Source organism: Diadema antillarum, unplaced genomic scaffold (genome assembly GCF_040938485.1).
Source record: "Diadema antillarum isolate AM-2024a unplaced genomic scaffold, OU_Dant_1.0 scf00000227, whole genome shotgun sequence".
Taxonomy (NCBI): domain Eukaryota; kingdom Metazoa; phylum Echinodermata; class Echinoidea; order Diadematoida; family Diadematidae; genus Diadema; species Diadema antillarum.
In genome coordinates this window covers 253,972-273,538 of record NW_027271116.1, presented here as the reverse complement: position 1 = coordinate 273,538, position 19,567 = coordinate 253,972, and the positions used below count along the sequence as shown (strand labels likewise).

Sequence of the window (19,567 nt, the reverse complement as noted above, 5' to 3'; positions counted from 1 at the left end):
TGATTTTGATACTGCAGCAAAAACCTCCAGTTGACAATCTATATTGCTTTAACAAGTTCATGTATATTGCTTTTAATAGCAAACAGATCAATGAATTTGCCTTCATCTTATTAAAAAGGATAGTGTAATAGTTTCATTTCCATGTTACTTTGAGGTATAATGCTATTCATAAGACATACATAATAATCTAATGATTTTAATGTAAATAATCTTTGACACTGTCAGACAGAATATGACACCACAGTGGGAGGGGAACGACAATAAGGAAAATACTTTACTTACAAAGTAGTTATGATCTTATATGGATTGTATGGCATAGCTTTATGCAGTAAGCAATAGGAATATTTGACTTGCAACCACAAAACAACATCATACATCACAATGAGAAGTGTTATTGTAGACGGCTGAAACAAGCTGGGTGCATCTGACTTGTGTATAATTTCAACCATGTTTTAGAATGTTAAGCACAGGCATATGAAAATTTTGGAAATATATGAATCACACTTTTTGTCATATTCTGATGGTCCTTCACTGTTTGCCTTCAAGTATCGTACAGAACATAAAGTCAAATATGTCTGCTTACCAACGACCTGAAAGTCTGCTTCCTTTTCCCACCAAGATTCGCAATAACAGATTGCTGGATTAGTTTAATCATGAGATTTTCCAGTTCAAAGTCTAGAAGATATCTGGACTTTATCTTCTGAAACATAAAGACATGACATTTGTTAGCACTAACATAATTTGAACTTATGAAATGTGACCATTGTTTGATTTTCATATTTTACACAGAAAGAAAAGCATCATGGCAGATGCATATGAATTCCACCAATAAAAAGAAAAACTAATTTCAGTCACCCCCACTGTGAAAATCAACGAGGTTTTAACAAAATATCAAATACAAGGTATATGAGGACATAAAAAAGACAAGACAATCACAAGTACTCAGTATATTGTTGCAGGCTAACTTTCCCCCGACATTCACATGCACACATCATACATAAAAATCACAAACAATTGCAACATGTTACAACATGATAATGATGATCCACTAGTTTGACATCTTACTTTTTTTGCATTGATTTTTGCCAATCACATTAACTAGTAAAAGGGCCTTTCTCATGCTCACCGGAGTATTGCAGGCATTGGCATAAATTCTGAGGGGATAAAGGGATGCATCCCAACCCATCCCCTATTCTTGGAGGAAGGAAGGATCGATGACTGTACACCCCCCCCCCCTTGAAATTAAAACGAGAGAACAGAATGAGAAGTAATGCAAAATAATTGTCATAATGTCAGCATAAATTTTTGATGTTCACATGCCCACAAATGAATGCAAAAGTTACCAGTGTTCTGTCTTTTATCATTTCTAATTTTTTCAAGAAGTTCGTTGCTTCGCGAGCTCGCAAATAGAAATATTAGCATGAAGTATGGTTTAGATATTGAAAATGAGGAACACCTTGTAACAATACCTGCTTCATGGTATGACTTTGTATCATCTGCAAACTACCAACAGGAAAAAATGCTTCAATTAACCACACCCCCCCCCCCCCCCATTTCAAATGAACAATACTGTAATATTTCATGACAAAAGTGCACAATTTCTATGAATTTCAAGTCTGAAAATGCAAATTTTCCTTCAGGAATCCCCCTCCCAACCCCCTCCCCCCCCCCCAACATTTCCCTGCAAGTCATTTTTTTTTTCACTTTTGTGATTTTTCTTACTCTCTGGACAGAAATAAGATAAAATATTTCACTAGAAGTATGCACCACATCTCTGAATTTTGGGTCTCCAAATGCAAAATATCCCTATATGGCATATTCCCCCCCCCCCCCAGTTTAGTTTTCTGAATATGTGACCCTGCATCACAAAACCAACAAAAAGTCGCCAGACAACGTTTTTGGTTAAGGGCAGATTTTGAAAGAGCAGGCTGTAAGCTTTGATTTGATGTATAATTTAATTCATATTGACTGGGACCTCCTAACCTCATTGAAATATTGGAAAGAAAGCACACACTTGGGAAAGTGTAAACTGAGAAAAGAGGCTCTGAAGTACAGGGTCTATTCAAGCGCTTAATCTTTACCTAGATGTTCTAGCTGTGCGATGAATGGGACAAAAAACAACAACAACAACCATGTAAACCACTGTAGAGACAACAATTAATGGATTATCAGTAACCTGATACTGAGCATGCTCTATTAACACATTCTGTCTATGATTAATGCCAACTTTCAAAGCAGTAGCATTATAATTTCTAAAGTTATTAGAGTTGAAAGTGAAGAGTGTGCAAGGGATTTTCAAGAATTGAAAAGGGACTGCTAAGAAATACCTGATCACACTTCTCTAAATAAAAGGGGTTGTAGAAAAATGACTGAAAATATACATTCCCATTCCTATTATGATCCCAAACTGAATCATTAATGCAGAAAAGGACAGCTTTTTCAGATATGAAAAACCCATGATTGACTTGGTTGACCAATATTACCTTTTAAAGTCGTCACATAAAATCAAACGGTGCTACTTTTTGTTGGTTATGTGATGCATGATCGCAACTTTCTTTACATATTTCATGGGGGGAAAAAATGATATTTCAATAAATGGTGTACCTGGGGGTGTTTTATCAATAATGTAGTAAAATCTGTGGTTTTGATTGGTTGAGACGCTCTTGTCACTGACTGTTATACTATGGTAATTGTCAGTGATCGACAACTTTCATGAAATGGTGCCCTAAACTCTGAACTGCCAAGTCTGAGAATGCCAATGTCTCCCTTGTGTAGAAAGGGGCTGCACCTCCCCTCCCCCATCTTCCCAAATATTAGCTAATTCATATTTTTCCCCATAAACAAAACATTTAATAAAAAAGGCACCTTTTCTTTAAATTTCAAATCTGAAAATGCAAAATCTTCCTTGTGTGTGTGTGTGTGTGTATGTGTGTGTGGAGGGGGGGGGGGGGACTATCTCTCCTCCCTCACCTTCTACCTGCACATTTATGAATGTTTCTTTAAGGATACTTTTTGTAATATAAACAGAATCAATATTTCACCTAAAGTGTGCACTAAATCTGTTATTTGCAGCTCTGAAAAAGCAAAATCTCCTTCCTGTTGGAGGTTCCCTCTCCTACACTACATGCCCCCCTCCCCCTTAACCCAGTCGCTCCGCTCCTTCGCACATTATCTCCCAAGTTTTGCCCCCCCCCCCCCATCATAAAAAGCACATCTATACCCGTGAGGATAATTATTGTAATTTACTTAGGTCCTAATTCAGGAAAATTCAGAAAACTTATAGAAGGAACTACATTGTAGCTATTACATGTAGGCCTTTACGAATTACAGTTGAACCTCTCGTATCCGGACAAGTCGGGACCGGGGCTCATCCGGATAAGGGATTTGGCCGGATACGGGAGACTCAATGCTTTATACATGTACATATACATACACATGTACTGATGTAGCCCACTGTAGTACTACATGTAGTAATGTGTATACTGCAACCTTTTCATTGTTACACTCATAACAGACCCCAAAATAGAGGTTCGTGTTTGCAAGAATGAAATCATTAGGTGATCCGAGACTCCTCTCGGATCACCTTCTGTATCTGTACTGATTCTTTGTTCTTCTTCTTCTTCTTTTTCTTCTTCTTTATTTCTCCGCAAAAGTTGTGTAGGGATTAGCTCTGAAAGTGCATTGCCTGTGAATGTCAAACTTATACCATATATGTATCGTGTCCCAAGGACGACAATCGAACTAAAATCAAAGTGATCAGTCGACCTTGACGTCACTATGACGTCATTACATGAAAACACATTCTCATTCATATCTCATTAATGGAATAGAATTTCTCAATGAAATTTGCGTCACATATATTTCAAGTCAAGTGCATTCTACTCATATTCTCAAAATTCATATTTACGCTTAAGACGCGCGCGTACGCGCGTGTTTAAATATTTGTATGCTCCAATCGAGCTCAAATTTTTTTGCATACGTTTCAGACCAATTGGAGCATTTTTTGAAAAATTTAAAAAATTGGACGGACGCGTACGCGCGCGCACATATACGCATGCACAGCTCATATGCAATAGATATTTCCCGTTTTTTTGCTTGAATCGGATGTCTGAAATGTCAAGGAATATTTCTACCAAGTCTCAAGTCAATCCGACTCAATATGACGTCATACGGGCCCGTCAAAGTTGAAATTCCGCGCGCGCGTCAATGGCGATATACAGTGCAACAATGCCAAAAAACCGCCAATTTTAAATCCGATTTTACTCGTCAGGATGGACGGTGACCCCCCATTTTCTTTACATATTCTGAAAGCTGATGAGTTGTACATGTCATTTCATGGGTTGGTGATATTGAAAAAATGATTAAAAGATATCAAATTTCTTAATAAAATAAAAAAAGTAAATTTTCAAAATGACGTCATCAAATTTCAAGTTCACTCGAGCGTATCTCACTTATCCTTAGCCAATTTTCACCGAAATTTCAATATGTTGTAGCTTATTAAATGGTCTTTCATAAATAAGATTACACATGTTTGATTGGATGACGGCATCACCTCGTAAAAATGGATTGAAAGTAACCTCGTCAAATTTGACCAGTTTACGTGTTATCTCTATGGGAGTGGAGTTTTTTTGGAAATGAAAATTGACATGACTATCTTTATTGAGCATTAGCTCACTTACGCTTCAGTTAATTTCTCCCAGATTTCAATATCTTGTAGCTGAGACTTTGGGCTATCGTAAGTGTGCCCTCCGTTTTTTCATACAACGTTGGCATCACATCGAAAAACTTGGTTGAAATTAAAGCTTATCTTCGATGTATTGAGATATTTCTTTCTTTCTGCAACTTTCTTTGTAATAACTCAAGAAAAACAGCAGCTATCACCCCCATATTTTGCACATGTTTAGTTCATGTCACGTACATTATTTCATAAAATAACAAGTACTTGATCGGACACCATCTTGGGTATGTAAATTAGGGTCAAAGGTCATAAATGTTTCATCCTGTATCTTGGTGAATACAACTTCTATCTCTCCCATATTTTGCACACGCAAAGACCATGTTACAAGAATCATTTCACAAAATAACTACTTTTTGCTCAGATGCCATCTTGTCTGTGCAAAGTGGGGTCAAAGGTCATATAGTACTTCTTTCTGTATCTTCGTTATGACGTGTTATCTCTATGGGAGTGCAGTTTTATCTGCAAATAACAATTGACATGACTATCTTTTTCGAGCACTGGCTCATTTATGCTCTAGTGAATTTCTCCCAGATTTTAATATGTAGTAGCTGAGACTTTGGGCTATCGTAATGTACCCTTCGTTTTTTCATACAATGTCAGAATCACGTTAAAAACTTGGTTGAATTCAAAGCTTATCTTCTTTGTATTGAGATATTTCTTTCTGCATATTTCCTTGCAATAACTGAAGAAAAACAGAACCTATCACCCCCAAATTTTGCACATGTTTAGTTCATGTCACGTACATTATTTACTAAAATAACAACTTCTTGATCGGACACCATCTTGAGTATGTGAATTAGGGTCAAAGGTCATAAATGTTTCATCCTGTATCTTAGTGAATACATGTCCTATCTCTCCCATATTTTGCACACGCAAAGGCCATGTTACAAGAATGATTTTACAAAATAACAACTTTTTGCTCAGATGCCATCTTGAGTGTGCAAAGTGGGGTCAAAGGTCAAATATACTTCATTCTCTATCTTCATTAGTGTATACGGAATTCGTTACCAAAGATGGCAAGGCTGACTCCCTTTTCTAAATGAGAATCCAACCATCACACGGCCAATGTCTCCTCAACACACATGAAACCGGTATGGTCATGCCTATTGGGATCAGGAGGCAAATCATTGATTTTCGAATAGATCGGATCACCTAATTTGTCAGTGTTGACAAATTCTAAGTCTAGTTTTCTTTTATAAATTCTTGGGATGATTTACGTAAATAATTATTAAGAAATGTATCAAGTAGATCTTGAAAATAAACTATACTCGGCAAAGTCGACTGTAGTTCGCCATTGTTAGATTGAGTTGGGAATCCCCCTTTCCTCCCGTAATTATAAAAAAAAAAAAAAAATCACGGCGAGATTGCGTCCGTATAATAGAGAGATTCGGATAAAGGGAGGCCGGATAAGAGAGGTTCAAATGTATACAGAAATGAATATCGACATTACAATTTCAATCATTTCATTTCAGTTCATTGGGTATGTACACATTGTACATGTGTGTGTATTTTTGGGCATGTAAAGTTCGTGTCAGTATGTGATGACTATTTCCATCCCCCGCCCCCAGGCAGACTTATGCCAATGATTGCCAGGGGAGATTGTTATATAATGATAAACAGTGATATCAATGAGAGTTGAAATTTGAAGGCTGATTTGAGGACAAAATGATAAGAAAGATAATCTTTAACTGCAGTGAGAAAATGTGGCATTCATAATGCCCATGTAGTTGACCATCTCTTCCCAGTTACAGCGTCATTCTACAGTTCATAACTTTGCATCGTTAGATAAATGACATAATCTCTATACAGAGGACACTGGTGGAAAAAGACCGGTGTATTTTATTAGGCAACTGGGAAATGATGTACTCTGTCAAACTGATCTTGGTTTGTTGGGTCAAAGGTTACCCATCCAGATTTCAACACAACAAGAGTTATGTAGGCAGTGATATAAACAAGGTATGTACAGCTGTACATATGGTCACCTTCTTTGTAGATGTACTCTGAACTTCGGCTTCGCTTTTAGATGATCCATATCACTGGCTGCACTTGCATCACACTGTACACTTGTTCCCTCAGTAGGTGGGATGATAGGGAGTGAATCAGTGTCTGCTGGATTGTCTGGATTGTCTGCTGGTATCGCACTGACACTTTGATCGGTCTCTGGATTATCCTCCAAAGTCATTAGATTGGCCACATCTAATGATGCCTGTATGTTGCATGTCACCTTTTGTCGTGCCTTATAATAACTCTGTTGGACGGGTACTCCATGGCACATGAAATTAGCCAGTCGCTCCCTCTTCCGTGGTGACAGGTCTTCATGTGCCTGACAGATTCAGCAAATAAACAGATGTGAAAAGACTAATACTAGTTAGCAATATAGAGAATATGATGGAGGAACATTTAAACATGCAGGTAATGTGATACAAATCTGCCACTACATATTATACATCAGCAGGGTTACTGGATCACCCAGGTAAGAAGTCAAAGGATTTAAGATTTCATATTTTAAAATCTATACCTCTGTCTACGTGATAAATCTTATGAACGAAAACTTAATGTAAAATGTAAATGATTGACTATTTAACTGTTCATTTTCCATGGTGGAAACCCCTGTGTGCCACATTATTCTGAGACATGAAAGCTGGTATCTCACTGAGCGACGAACGTTTGCAAACGTAGCGAATTTGAGATTTGCCAACATTCATGCCGTCAATCCCTCGTTTGAGGCGAGACCCCACTTCCACGAAGCTGATGGGGTGCTATACCTCGCTAAAGAAGTTGGGAGTCACAGTATTTGTCCATTGCAAATTAACTTTCTGCTCAGGCGTGACAAACCTGGAGGCCAAGCCAGGGTTTAATGACTCCAGCAGCTAAGGTATTACGTAAGAGCATGATAAGGATATCTGCCTGCCTGTGGCAGACCATTCAAAGTGAACTCAATTTTCTCTATCCTTTCTAAAGTTTTCAATCTTATATTCTATTGAGAAATTCTATGGTCATCCATTTTACATTTCGAACGAAAAAAATTGACCCATAAATAACGAAAATACAGGAATAAGAAGGAAAGCATTGTAGAAGTTTGTCGACACACACACACACCATGGAGCTACATAGCACATGCCAAAACCAAAACAATCTCCTCTCAATTGTGACGTTATAAAATGGTTAGATCACTCATTTGCATATCCATATCCACTGCACAAGAACTGTCCGGCAGAAATTAGCAAAAATTTATAATGTCATAACTTCCTTATTTTTCATCTGATTTCATTCAAATTTTTACCACTGAATTCAGAAGATTTTACTCATTATGAGACTAACTTTTTGACCGGATTTGATTTTCTCTTGAAAGCATGTATTTACCACATGCTATATAAAGAGTCAATGACACCTTATTTTCAAAAGTCCGAAACTGTGTCAGCGGAGATTACCTCTTCAAAACTTTTCCCCATTCTGTTGTCTTGTTCCCTCTCTCCTTACATGTAGCCGGGTATCCACAAAGTTTTGGCCCTCCCAAACATGGAACATTTAAAGTATATCAACTGTTCCTAAGGACACACGTTTGGCATGTTTTTATGTTTTTTTTCAAAAAGTCCCTAATATATTGTTTGGCAGGGGGTAGGCTCCTCCCACACCCTCCTTCATTCTGTCTCTTCACTCCCTCATGAAAATATCCTCTAAGTTTTGCGCCATCTTAATCCTGAAAATGGTATTTGACTTGCCAATAATCTCCCCCCCCAAAAAAAAAAAATCATAAATAATATGCTTCATGTGACTATTTTCAAGATCTCCCTACCATGGGAGGAGGTTAATGTTGGTCCAACTACTGTATACGCTATAATTTTCGCGTACATAAATTTTCGCGAATTGCCGCTGTCACACATTTTCGCGAGTGGTTAAATTCGCGATTGGGGGACCAGAGAAAATATGAAGTGGCAAAGAAAGTGTGAATTTTCAACTCACTAGCATATAAGAATGATACTAGTTATACACTGCATGAAAAAGACTTGCCAAACTCTGCGAACTAGTAAGTTAGAATTCAACATTTTTGAAGTGGTTAAGTCCATCGCGCTAGATTTCTGATGAGTGGTCTCCTTGCGATAATGGATTGGCTCTCTACAGTATTCGTAAGTAGACGTGGACGTGCGTAAACAAGCTTAGCCAGTATGGTCTGTTCGGTAAGCCGTGACATGGTATTCTAGTACTGAAATGTTCGTATCATCAAGGCAAGGGATTCATTTTGGAAGGTAATATTTTCGCGTGTTGTTAATTTCGCGAATAGCTCCCGACTCGCAAAATTCGCGAAAATAAAACCCCTGCGAAATATATAGCGTATACAGTACTCTTCTTGGTACGTTGTATGGCACTTGTACCCCTTTCAGTAACTCGTGTATTTCTGGCCAGCTCCTGGCCCAAGCTAATTTGGCCCGTTCCAAGCAGTAAAAATTGCGTTCAGTAACTAGCAGAGCCGCGCTACTTTTACGATGACTATTCACGAAACTCGGCCATGTACAGGATAACTGTCATGGTAACTGAACACGCTATTATACAGAGCGGAAGTGCTCCGTATACAGATGCACGGCCAGGGAATCGTGACCTTTGACAGTGCAAGGAATTTTGGCCAGGGCCAGGCGCTGCCATCGTTCATAAATGCTTTGGTCGGCGCCTGGCGCGGGCCTGGCGCTAGCCTGGTGCTGATAAAAGCAGCGCCAAAATAGTCCGCTCCTGGCACAGGCCACTTTGGCCTGACCCATTCATAAACTCAAAATTTTACGACTTAGCTCGGGCCTGGCGCTAGCCAGGGAGTTACTGAAAGGGGTATTACTCTTTCAAAGTTAAGATATCCTCAAAATTTTGCCCCATCCCATCCTTACTTCTGAAGATGGATCGATTCCTCTGCTGTCACTTGAGATCTTGATGTATACAAGCAAGTGAGAATGTTTGGTGGCAAGACTTCCATTTTAGACTGGAAAGCTGTGTATTTCTGTTGTTGAGTCAAATTAATACTGTTATCAAGTCAGTCCATCCACAGATTGTAATCATAGTGCGTGTTGTGATATGGATGCGACTGCATCTCGCTTTTCTAAAGGCTTTCTCGTTTCAGTTGCTTGCATGTTTTCTACTACAGTTTTACCCCTGACTTTAGCAAGTACAAAGAAAATAGATGACATGATAAAGGCCAAAAGGTGTAGGATGTACATAGTCCGTAACCATTAGACCCTCAGTGTTTCCTGTGGGACCATCCCCTTTATTAAAAAAAACCCAACAACAACAAAATCCAGGTTACACTGATGCTCTGCTATGATATGAATAACATATAACTTAAAGTGTTATAAACCAACGTATAGTTGAGCATGACTTACCATGGTCACAACTGTCTTCCTAATGTTAGTTGGCAGCATCTTCTCTGATGCTAAGCCCAACATTTTTCCTCTTCTTCCGAGGGTCTGTCCTAACTTGGTCATTTTCGTTCCTGTGTTGCTAAGGAAGAAAGGGCTGTCTTTTCCCTCACTCTCAAACGAGTATCCAGGGGTTAGGGGTCTTCCTTTTTCCCTGTAGATGGTCATCCATCTCCAGAGCGCTGAATCAATCACAAGATTGACATCACCAAATTTTCGCCTTGTCTTGTGCTCCCTAATCTGGGAGATAAAAAACAGAATCAGTTGCTTCGATAGGGAGAAAATCCTACATGTTTAATAGTATCTTCCTGAATTACCTGTGATTCATGTTATTCATTTTGCATATGGCCATTTTTACAATCAGTGGTGTAAAACACGGTTTTGGCACTAATTGGTGTATAACTTTCTTATACACTGACAGATATGCATTATTTTTTCTTATAAACTTACCACCCACAGTGTCTACCTTGGGTACCTTAATGAACTTTCCTCTCTTTTTCTTTCAGATGTGGCATGCACTTACATGCTTGAAATCCAACACTTTTGGTGTATGCACTCTGACATGGTTTTTTTGTCAGACCTAGCATATTAAATTGTTTATTCCTTTTCATTATTTTTGTTGTTGTGGTGATAGACAGGTATCCAACATTAAGAACTATTATGTTTACCAGGTTTTGCTTTGTCTTCTTTAAAGACTGAAATTGTCCAAACTTTATATTTCGGAGGTGACATTTTCCGTTAACAATTAACCCCTCTTTTGAGTTAGCTCTTGCTCACAATTATAAAATTCAACTTTGCTAATTTCCATCAAAACAGAATAGTAATCAATCTGACTTAACTTCGATCCAAAGATTATTTGATTCAAATAGCTTATTATTTTTTGGTGAGTGTTTATAAATTTATGCAACTTTTACGTTAACTTTCCTGTCACCTCCGAGACAACAGATTTATGTATTTGATTTTTTTATTCTTGACATCAGTTATACATTACATTTACAAAAATGTAACATATCCCCTCACATTATCTCTGAAGGAAGGTAGTAGAAATATAGCCTGTTGTTTTCATTTCGGAGCAATTTACAATTTTCCGTTAACACTTGTCACCTCCGAAACAATCGTCACCTCCGAAACAACAAGCGTACTGTATTATATTTGATAATTTCTCGAAGACAAAGCAATTTTGTTTGATTCTGTCCAATTGACAGGAATCTCTTTTGGATGAAAATAGTAATATGGCAACAGGAAGTGAGAATTTTCTAGAGATTAATAAAAAATCTAATAAAAACTAAGAATTACTGTTTCGGAGGTGACAAAACACTGTTAACAAGAGTTTTTGCTCATTTCTATTGAAGAGAAACCATATCATGTACACCAATGGTTTCATTTATTTTAGTAACATAAGTCTCAAAGTGGAGAAATCAACTAACACACTCTCACTCTTATTTTTATTACTATACTGTACGTTTTAGGGCAAATTTACATTTTTTCACTTTTTTAACAAAGAGAATGCACAAAATACACCCATCTGTTGTATATATAATATTGTAATCAAGATCAATTCTCCTGCTTTAGTTAAGTAAACATATATGCTTTCATCTTAGAAGCTTATTTCCAATTTAAGCAATTTAGTTGTGAAGATTTACCAATCACAGCTTTCCATGTAGGTTGCTTTTTCTTGTGTTTCGGAGGTGACATTGTTTGTTAACGCCATATTGTTATGTGATAGTGAAAGGCAAGACTTCAGTTCCTTTTCACTATCTATTAACATTTTCAAATACATTTAATATCTACAAAATCATCACAATAGAAGTGACTTTTGTAGATATACCTAGCTCACCAGAATTCCCTTGATACCAAAGTGATACATGTGGCAGTTCATGCATGCCCTAGTCCACAATCTTAAAAAAAAAATCATAAAATAATCAAACTCCACAAAAAGGCCACATGCCTATAGCTGGTGCACAACTTGTTCTTGAATTCTTAGTTGTTGTTTTTCCATGTACAACGTGGTAATCATAAACAAAATTATGTGATTTTTTTTTTAAAATATGACAATAATTATTACATTTTCCAAGTTGAACCAACTGTTTATGACATTGTATTTTGAAGATTATTGAAGTTATGTGACAACTAAAGTGAACAGAGGAACAAGTCCCCAGGACTGGAAAGGGAAAGATCAAAAAAAAAAAAAGATTTGTAGTTCTATCTCAATATAATTTTGATGACGTGTTTACCTTGTTTTGTTATTATGTTTTATCTTAGAATTTGGCTTTAAGTACTGGAATTTCAAGGAAAAGAAAATGGTTTCTTAAAGGACAAGTCCACCTTCATATACATGTGGATTGAGTGAATGCAACAACATTAGTAGAACACATCATTGAAAGTTTGGGAAATTGGACAATCCATTCAAAAGTTATGGTTTTTTTAAGTATCTATGCAATCACTGCTGGATGAGACGACTACAACAGTGTATGATGTCACATGCATACAACGATATAAAGAAAATATAAGTGAATTTCACAAAACTTTACTTTTTGAAAAAAGTGCACATTTCTTCAACTTGCTGCTGATGTATGTTAGGGCAATATTATTCACCCTGCCTTCCAAAAGAGAAAAGTCAAGTGTTCTTTTGTTATGCAAGAAAAGTGAAAATATGTTTAATTTTCTTGATACTTTCTCTATATCCTTGTACACGTGTGACATCACAAGCTATAGAAGTCTTCTCATTCAGCTTTGACTGAGCAGAAACTTCAAAAATTCATAACTCTGGAACAGATTGCCTTATTTTCCTCAAACTCTCACTGATGTGTTTTACTAATATTGCTGTATTTACTCAACCCTCGTGTCTATTGAGGTGAACTTGTCCTTTTTCGGTCCCTTATAGGGTTATTTGAGACCAGTTTGTGTCCGGGACCTTCTGAGAAGTTGATGGGTAAAATTACTTAACAAAAGAAAAAAAATCCCCATAAGTTCACACACAAGCATTATGCTGCTCTCTTCAGCTGGGAAACACAAACTGTTGTCTGAACCAAACTGTAAAAACTTGCTAAAGATTAGTATGAATTACAATCTAAAACAAAATATAAGCTGGTATCCACTATCATGAAAGAGAATAACTAAACAAAATAACAAGTAAGAACTGAAAGAAAGAGCTTATATTTGAAAATTAAAGCCATGAGGAAAGACATAAATGTTCACAATATATTAGTTAACACGGTGCCTAAGAAGTTGGGTTGTCTCTGTGTTGTGTCACCTCCAAAACAATAAAATGATTTTTTCTTATCTTATACTTTTTACTCTCAAAAGTGACTAATACATATGATTTGCTGGTAATTTTCAAGCAATTCAGAAAGATATATAAAATACATTTTAGTAATGTCAATAGTTTAAATGCATCTGGTATTATAGAAAATTTATCCCAGATGAACCAAACATCTTTCACCAGTATTATAACATTTGTATGGTGGCTATCAAGAATGATGAAGAATTCATGAACATCCTTGAATTAATATATTTTTAATACTATGTGCAAACAAAAACATTAATACAAGTCAAATAAGAATTTTTGCTGTTGGCATTCATAACCTATGTCCCCACCAAAAAATTACAATGGTACCCTCCGCAACGATAACTTTAAAGATAGTGAATCAATCTAAAATACAATTTGAGGGATTGAAAATATAACTCATTGCCCACACCTTACAGAAAACCCCATTCAATTTGCTTCAGAGGTCAAAGAGAAATGAGAATTTTTGTAGAGCATGTCAGGAATCCCTTCCCTCCAAGTTCTGTATATTGTGTTTACACATTAATATGCAGTTCCAAGAGCATCCAAGTGCTAAACTTGGAAGAATCAGACTCCTGACATCCTTTATAACAATCCACATTTCTTTGAGACCACTTAACCAAATTGACTGGGGCTTTCTGCAAAATAGAGCTAAGATGTTATAATTTAAGACCCCAAAGTAGATTTTAGCTGATTTAATGATGTTGGGTGCTATCAATGCCAAAGTCTAATTGTAAATTTTTTTTTTTTTTTTTTTGGGGGGGGGGGGGGACATACACTATATGAATACTTGAACACAATGTTAACATTGAATGTCACCTCCGAAACAAAGTTATTCTTCCCTGGTGTTGTGGAATAAAATGTTCTGAGAGCAAAGAAACATTACTAAAATGATCTTACACCCTCATTTCAATTTAAGGTAGAAAATGGAATGCCATGTTTCTTCAGGTTACAATATCTAGCTTATGTCCGTCATATTCTTACTGTAAATGAATATTTCAACACAATGTTGACATTGAATGTCACCTCCGAAACGAAGTGATTCTTCCCTGGTGTTGTGGAATAAAACGTTCTGAGAGCAAAGAAACATTACTAAAATGATCTCACACCCTCATCTCAATTTAAGGTAGAAAATGGAATGCCATGTTTCTTCAGATTACAATATTTAGCTTAAAACCTTCGTCCAAATGGAAGGCAAACTACCGGTACCCATGCTAATTAATGAAGTGTAAAAAAAAACACTTGTTCTGTGTGGTTTATCTGCTTGAAACAGGAGTTAATTTCTTGTTCTCGAGTTATATTTATTAAAAACATTGATAAAAAGAAGAAGTTTTGTGTTATTGTCACTTATTCTCAAAAAAAACTGAGTGTTAATATTAATGTCACCTCCGAAACATTCTATTATGTTAACTGTCACCTCCGAAACATCCATGTGTGAAAAATCCAAGATTTAAAGAAATGATTGGAATTTCATTTAACCTACATAGGAAGGTAGCCCTTCTTAAAGACTTGTTATAGTATACAATTTGTAGAGTTTGACCTGGCTTGCCCTCCAATAAATAGTTAACCCTAATCAGGCTGGGGGGGGGGGCGGAATCCGCCCCCCCCCCCGACGTTTCGCGCAATATCTTCGCAACGCGATAAGCTCGCGCCGCGATGTTTCATGACTTTTTTCTTTCAAGTATCGCGCAAATTTTGAGACCAAAATTGTTGCGCCCGCGCGTACTGTTTTGACGCGACGCCCGTTCGAAAAAAATTTGTCAACCCCAAAATTGCTCCAAAACATGATTTTGTGTACAAATCCAATGCAAATTGTGTTTTTTCAATTAATTCACATAAAAATTCATATCTTCACTTAGAATGGCCGAAATTAATTTATTTTAGCATAATAATGCTTCGAAAAATGGCTGTGACAAATTTTGGCCAAAAAACAAACAAAAACAAAAGGTCAAAAAACAGAAATACATAAGAAATTCACAAAAATAATAAAATACATAAGAAATTGATTTCAATACAGATTTTTTTTTATCCTATGTCTCAGAAGAATGATACAAGAAACATTTTAAAAAAGCAATTAGCTTTTGTGATTTAGAGCCCAAAACTGATTTTATGCATAAATTACAATAATTAATTAATATAAAATATAAGAAAAATTTTTCGGAGAAAGCAACCATACATTTTGATAGAATACGTCGCGGACGTCGCCTGTGCCGATTTTCGTCGCGATCGCGCATTCCATAGGCGAGATCTGAAGGGGGGGCGGAATCCCCCCCCCCCCCCCCCACCCAGATATAGCATAGCCAAAAAAGCCCAGCCTGATTAGGGTTAAAATCTTAAAAATTGCATGTCAATTGGTATTTTTACCCAAAATTTATAAATCTCATGTATTTTTTTTTAAATCACTTTATATTCAACCCCCAAATAGTTTTGATTCACAAACTATATATTGTTGTTAACCATGTAAACTTTGCATGGTGAAGTTTGACTACAGAGTTTTGTCATTATGGTGCAATTCATGAAAACAAAATTTTGCTTGAATTTACTTCAGGTGCCAGGGTTTTCCTTAAATTACACCAATAACTCTTCAGCTTTAAGGTCTGAAATGTTATTTTTTCAAAAATTTGAATACTTTCCAACAGGAATCAAACAGAATAATGAAAAAATATTTTGTTTGAAATTTTGACCCTCTGAGTACAAAAGTTACACCACTGATCGTAAAAAAGGCCATATTAATAGGAAAGGTTTTTTTTTTCAAACTTTCAAAAAATATTGTATCATCTTACCTTGAAATTCAATAACACCCTATTTACTGGAGAATTATGATTTTGTGGGTTTTTTTAATCTATTTATGTACAAAAAATCAACATATTTCATACTGTTACATAAAGGTCCAGTAAAGAAAAATTTCTTTCCAAATGCACCGCTTAAAAATATGTTATGCTTGTGTGTACAGAAGGTCCAGATATATTCTATACTAAATGCACACAAAAACAATATATGAATATTCAATGAATACAAATACCATTTGAAAACTTCATCCTTCCTTAGAATATGTTTTCCCAAAGCCCAGTAGTAGCACTTAAGAACCCAAAAAGAGTTTAACACAGAAAAGACAGGCAATCATGCTACAGTATGTACACACTAAGCCTAAGCACTTTGCTAAGAATAGTATCATGTGACTGAGCTGAACTAGCTGAGAGGTAATGAAAACACTGTTACACATAAGATACATTGAACTTTGAAAACTTACTTCTCCCCCCCCCCCCCACCACCATATGGAATGCCCACAGTTATCTTAAAATACATCAGTTTGATTTAAAAGGAAATATAATATCAGAAAAAGAAAGTAATTTCTGCAACCTGACCTATTCTTTACTGGAACCTGGTAAGGTAAACTCAAGGGTGTCTGCATCCATGGGCAAAATTCATGTTTATCTGTTTTTTTGCTGATCAACAAAATGACTTTGATTGAAGATTAGAATTTCTTCTATGGCTATGTGTCCTTTTTCTGTATCAAAACTGTGTGTATGTCTACTCTTCCTTTCTCAACAGTGCATGCTTTATTTACACTGTATCTCTTGTCTGATTGATATTCTACATTGGTTGAGGAGGCATGCTGCATTACCACATAAAAAGGAATACTGCTTGCCTGCTATCACACAGGCAAATTACCAACTTGTCGATTCTTTCTCAATAGGAATCTTGTCCAGGGGCGCTGAAGGCCAGTTCTCAGAGAATCAAGGAAGGAACTTATTGAGATATTGCACACACAAAACACTATATCTTTTGACAGGTAGCAAGAATGCAGAATGCACTGATGCCATTCAAATGATATCAAATCATAATCCTTCCCTTTTGACAATTATAGAGATTTTCCTCGTGCAAATACATGTAAATCAAACATATCGCCAACTCCCCCCTCCCCCTCCCCCCCCCCCCCCAAAAAAAAAAAATCTTGATCTAGGTATGGTTGCCCTATCCTTTAATATGCAAATGTGCAAATTGGAGAGGACCATTACTAAATTGTTCATCTAATCTAGTCCTTTAAACTGAATAAATTGGCAAAGAAGGCATGTTTTTTTTTCTATTCAATGTCACTCTGAATTGTGGAGCTTTATTTTGTCATTCTGCAAACATTCAGAATCACTCTACAATGAAAATACCCATGCTGAAAAATATAATCTACCTTCAGCACATGCTTCCCTTTCACGACCTCTGAGGTGGCATCGTTGAAGTGTCCAATGGTGATGGTGGAGATGACTCCACTCCTCTGGGCATTTGCAAACAGGATCCTGAGGATCAGGAAATCCCAAAGTACCATACGATGATGTCTTGAGTCCTCACATTTTGGCCTTCTTGCAGATTACCTGTAAAGAATCACAAATGAACAATTATTGATACATGGGAATGTAACGACTGATCCTGACATGCACCATTGGAATATGTTTTAATAATAAAATTCATAACATTTTCTCATGACTTAAAACAGAATCAAAAGCTGAAGAATGTATGCTTTAATGTCGTTTGAAGTCAACAAATGATTATGAAGTACACAACACATACTGGCTTGGGGATGAAAGGATAAAGAACAACATACTGTATAGAGCCACTAAATCTTGTTTATTTCTTTCACACACATCTCTTTTGCATCTTTGCTATATATGAGCCCTGACAACTGGAAACTGATATATCTAAATAACTGAAGAATATGGTCATTTAGCACAATGTACTGAAATAACAAATAACAAATCAGACATACAGTATTGATTATTATATAGCTTTTCCCATCCAATTTCATCAGATTTGCATTCCATTTAACAATGCAGTCATTCAAGTTCGAGTGAATTTGAATGATCACCGAGATCGAAATTCAAAAAGGTAATTAGTTCATTCAATTCAATTTCACCAGCATGTGATTTCATGACTCTCACTCAAGGGTGTAAAAAGGTATTGAAATTAAAAATGCAAGTGCAACATATTTAAATTCACATCAGTACCGTCACAGAGAGGGTTAAGGAATTCAAATTCACTGTAAGGCAAACAATTACAAAGTACGGGGCAACTTAGGCAGTCTTTGTCATTGTTGCTTTTATTCTTTTGTAGTTACTCAGCTGTTTGAATATGAAAGCATAAAGGTTTAATTTGTTTACCTTTGAGCGGGTGATTTAAAAAATGTTCAAGATATCACTTTTGATGCATATGTGTAGGTCAGTTGTATCACAAAACATCCCATAATGTGAAATTTTTGCAATCAAGGATAAAATATAATTAAAGGAGATACTGTAACAGCATTTTCTCATCAAACCATAACTGTTTATGGTGTAATGGTCTGGAAGCATTTTTATTATTAATATTGTTCACATTTTGTATCATATTTATCAATACTTAGCATCGCTTTCATTGATTGAAATCTTCACAGTGTTTGTTTCTATCCATCACTCATATTTTAGAATTATTTTAAAGCACTAATGCTGGGGTTTTGTGGCATCTGCAAATGGTAAATTATGCCTTTAATGTACCTTGAAATGTGATTTTTGACTTGTACTCTAGCTAATAGCTTGTATTACCCCTTTAGAAGTTGTGCATGTTGATTGAATTTGAATGTTCAAAGTGCGAAGTTATGTTCCTGTAATTGGAATTAGAAACTGGAATTTGGCACAAACTTGAACGTCCATCCAGCTGGAGCAAAATCAATCTTTTTAATAAACGTCACTTTGAATTGTGGAGTTTTATTCTGTCATTCTGCAAATATTCAGAAACACATCCAATACAATTTAGATAATTAAACGAGACTTTGAAATGAAAATGAAATTGTACCTTCCAGTTGTATGACAGCGACAAAAAGGCCCCTTGAAGTTGTGAATGCTAACTTTGAGTCGTCAAACTGAATGAAGTCTCTAATAGTCCTGAAGCCAGCAAAGGGTCAGCCTAGCTGAAAATATTACCAATTTTTATGTATTGTATATTAGTACATATGCCCCTGAGTATGGAAATGCACGTCTGGCTGGTCATCGGTGGTGGGTGTGGCCAGGAGGGTCATAAAAAGGACCCCCAAAAATTAGGCTAGCCTAGCTGAAAAAGTAACCTCTTGAAACCTGCGGAACATTGTCAGGCATAACCCAAGATTCAATAAAACACCATTGC

At 36.3% G+C, this 19,567-nt stretch overlaps 1 protein-coding gene across 1 annotated transcript; it reads right to left on the bottom strand.

Moving 5' to 3' along the window:
• Positions 1-320: 320 nt before the first annotated feature.
• Positions 321-17,744, bottom strand: LOC139724767 (uncharacterized). The gene is made up of 4 exons (XM_071635884.1): positions 17,610-17,744; positions 10,102-10,377; positions 6,721-7,061; positions 321-700 (listed from the first exon to the last, which is right to left on the bottom strand). Exons 1-4 carry the CDS (start codon positions 17,742-17,744, stop codon positions 694-696), a joined length of 759 nt encoding a protein of 252 aa, XP_071491985.1. The 3' UTR covers positions 321-693.
• Between the last annotated feature and the right edge of the window lie 1,823 nt (positions 17,745-19,567).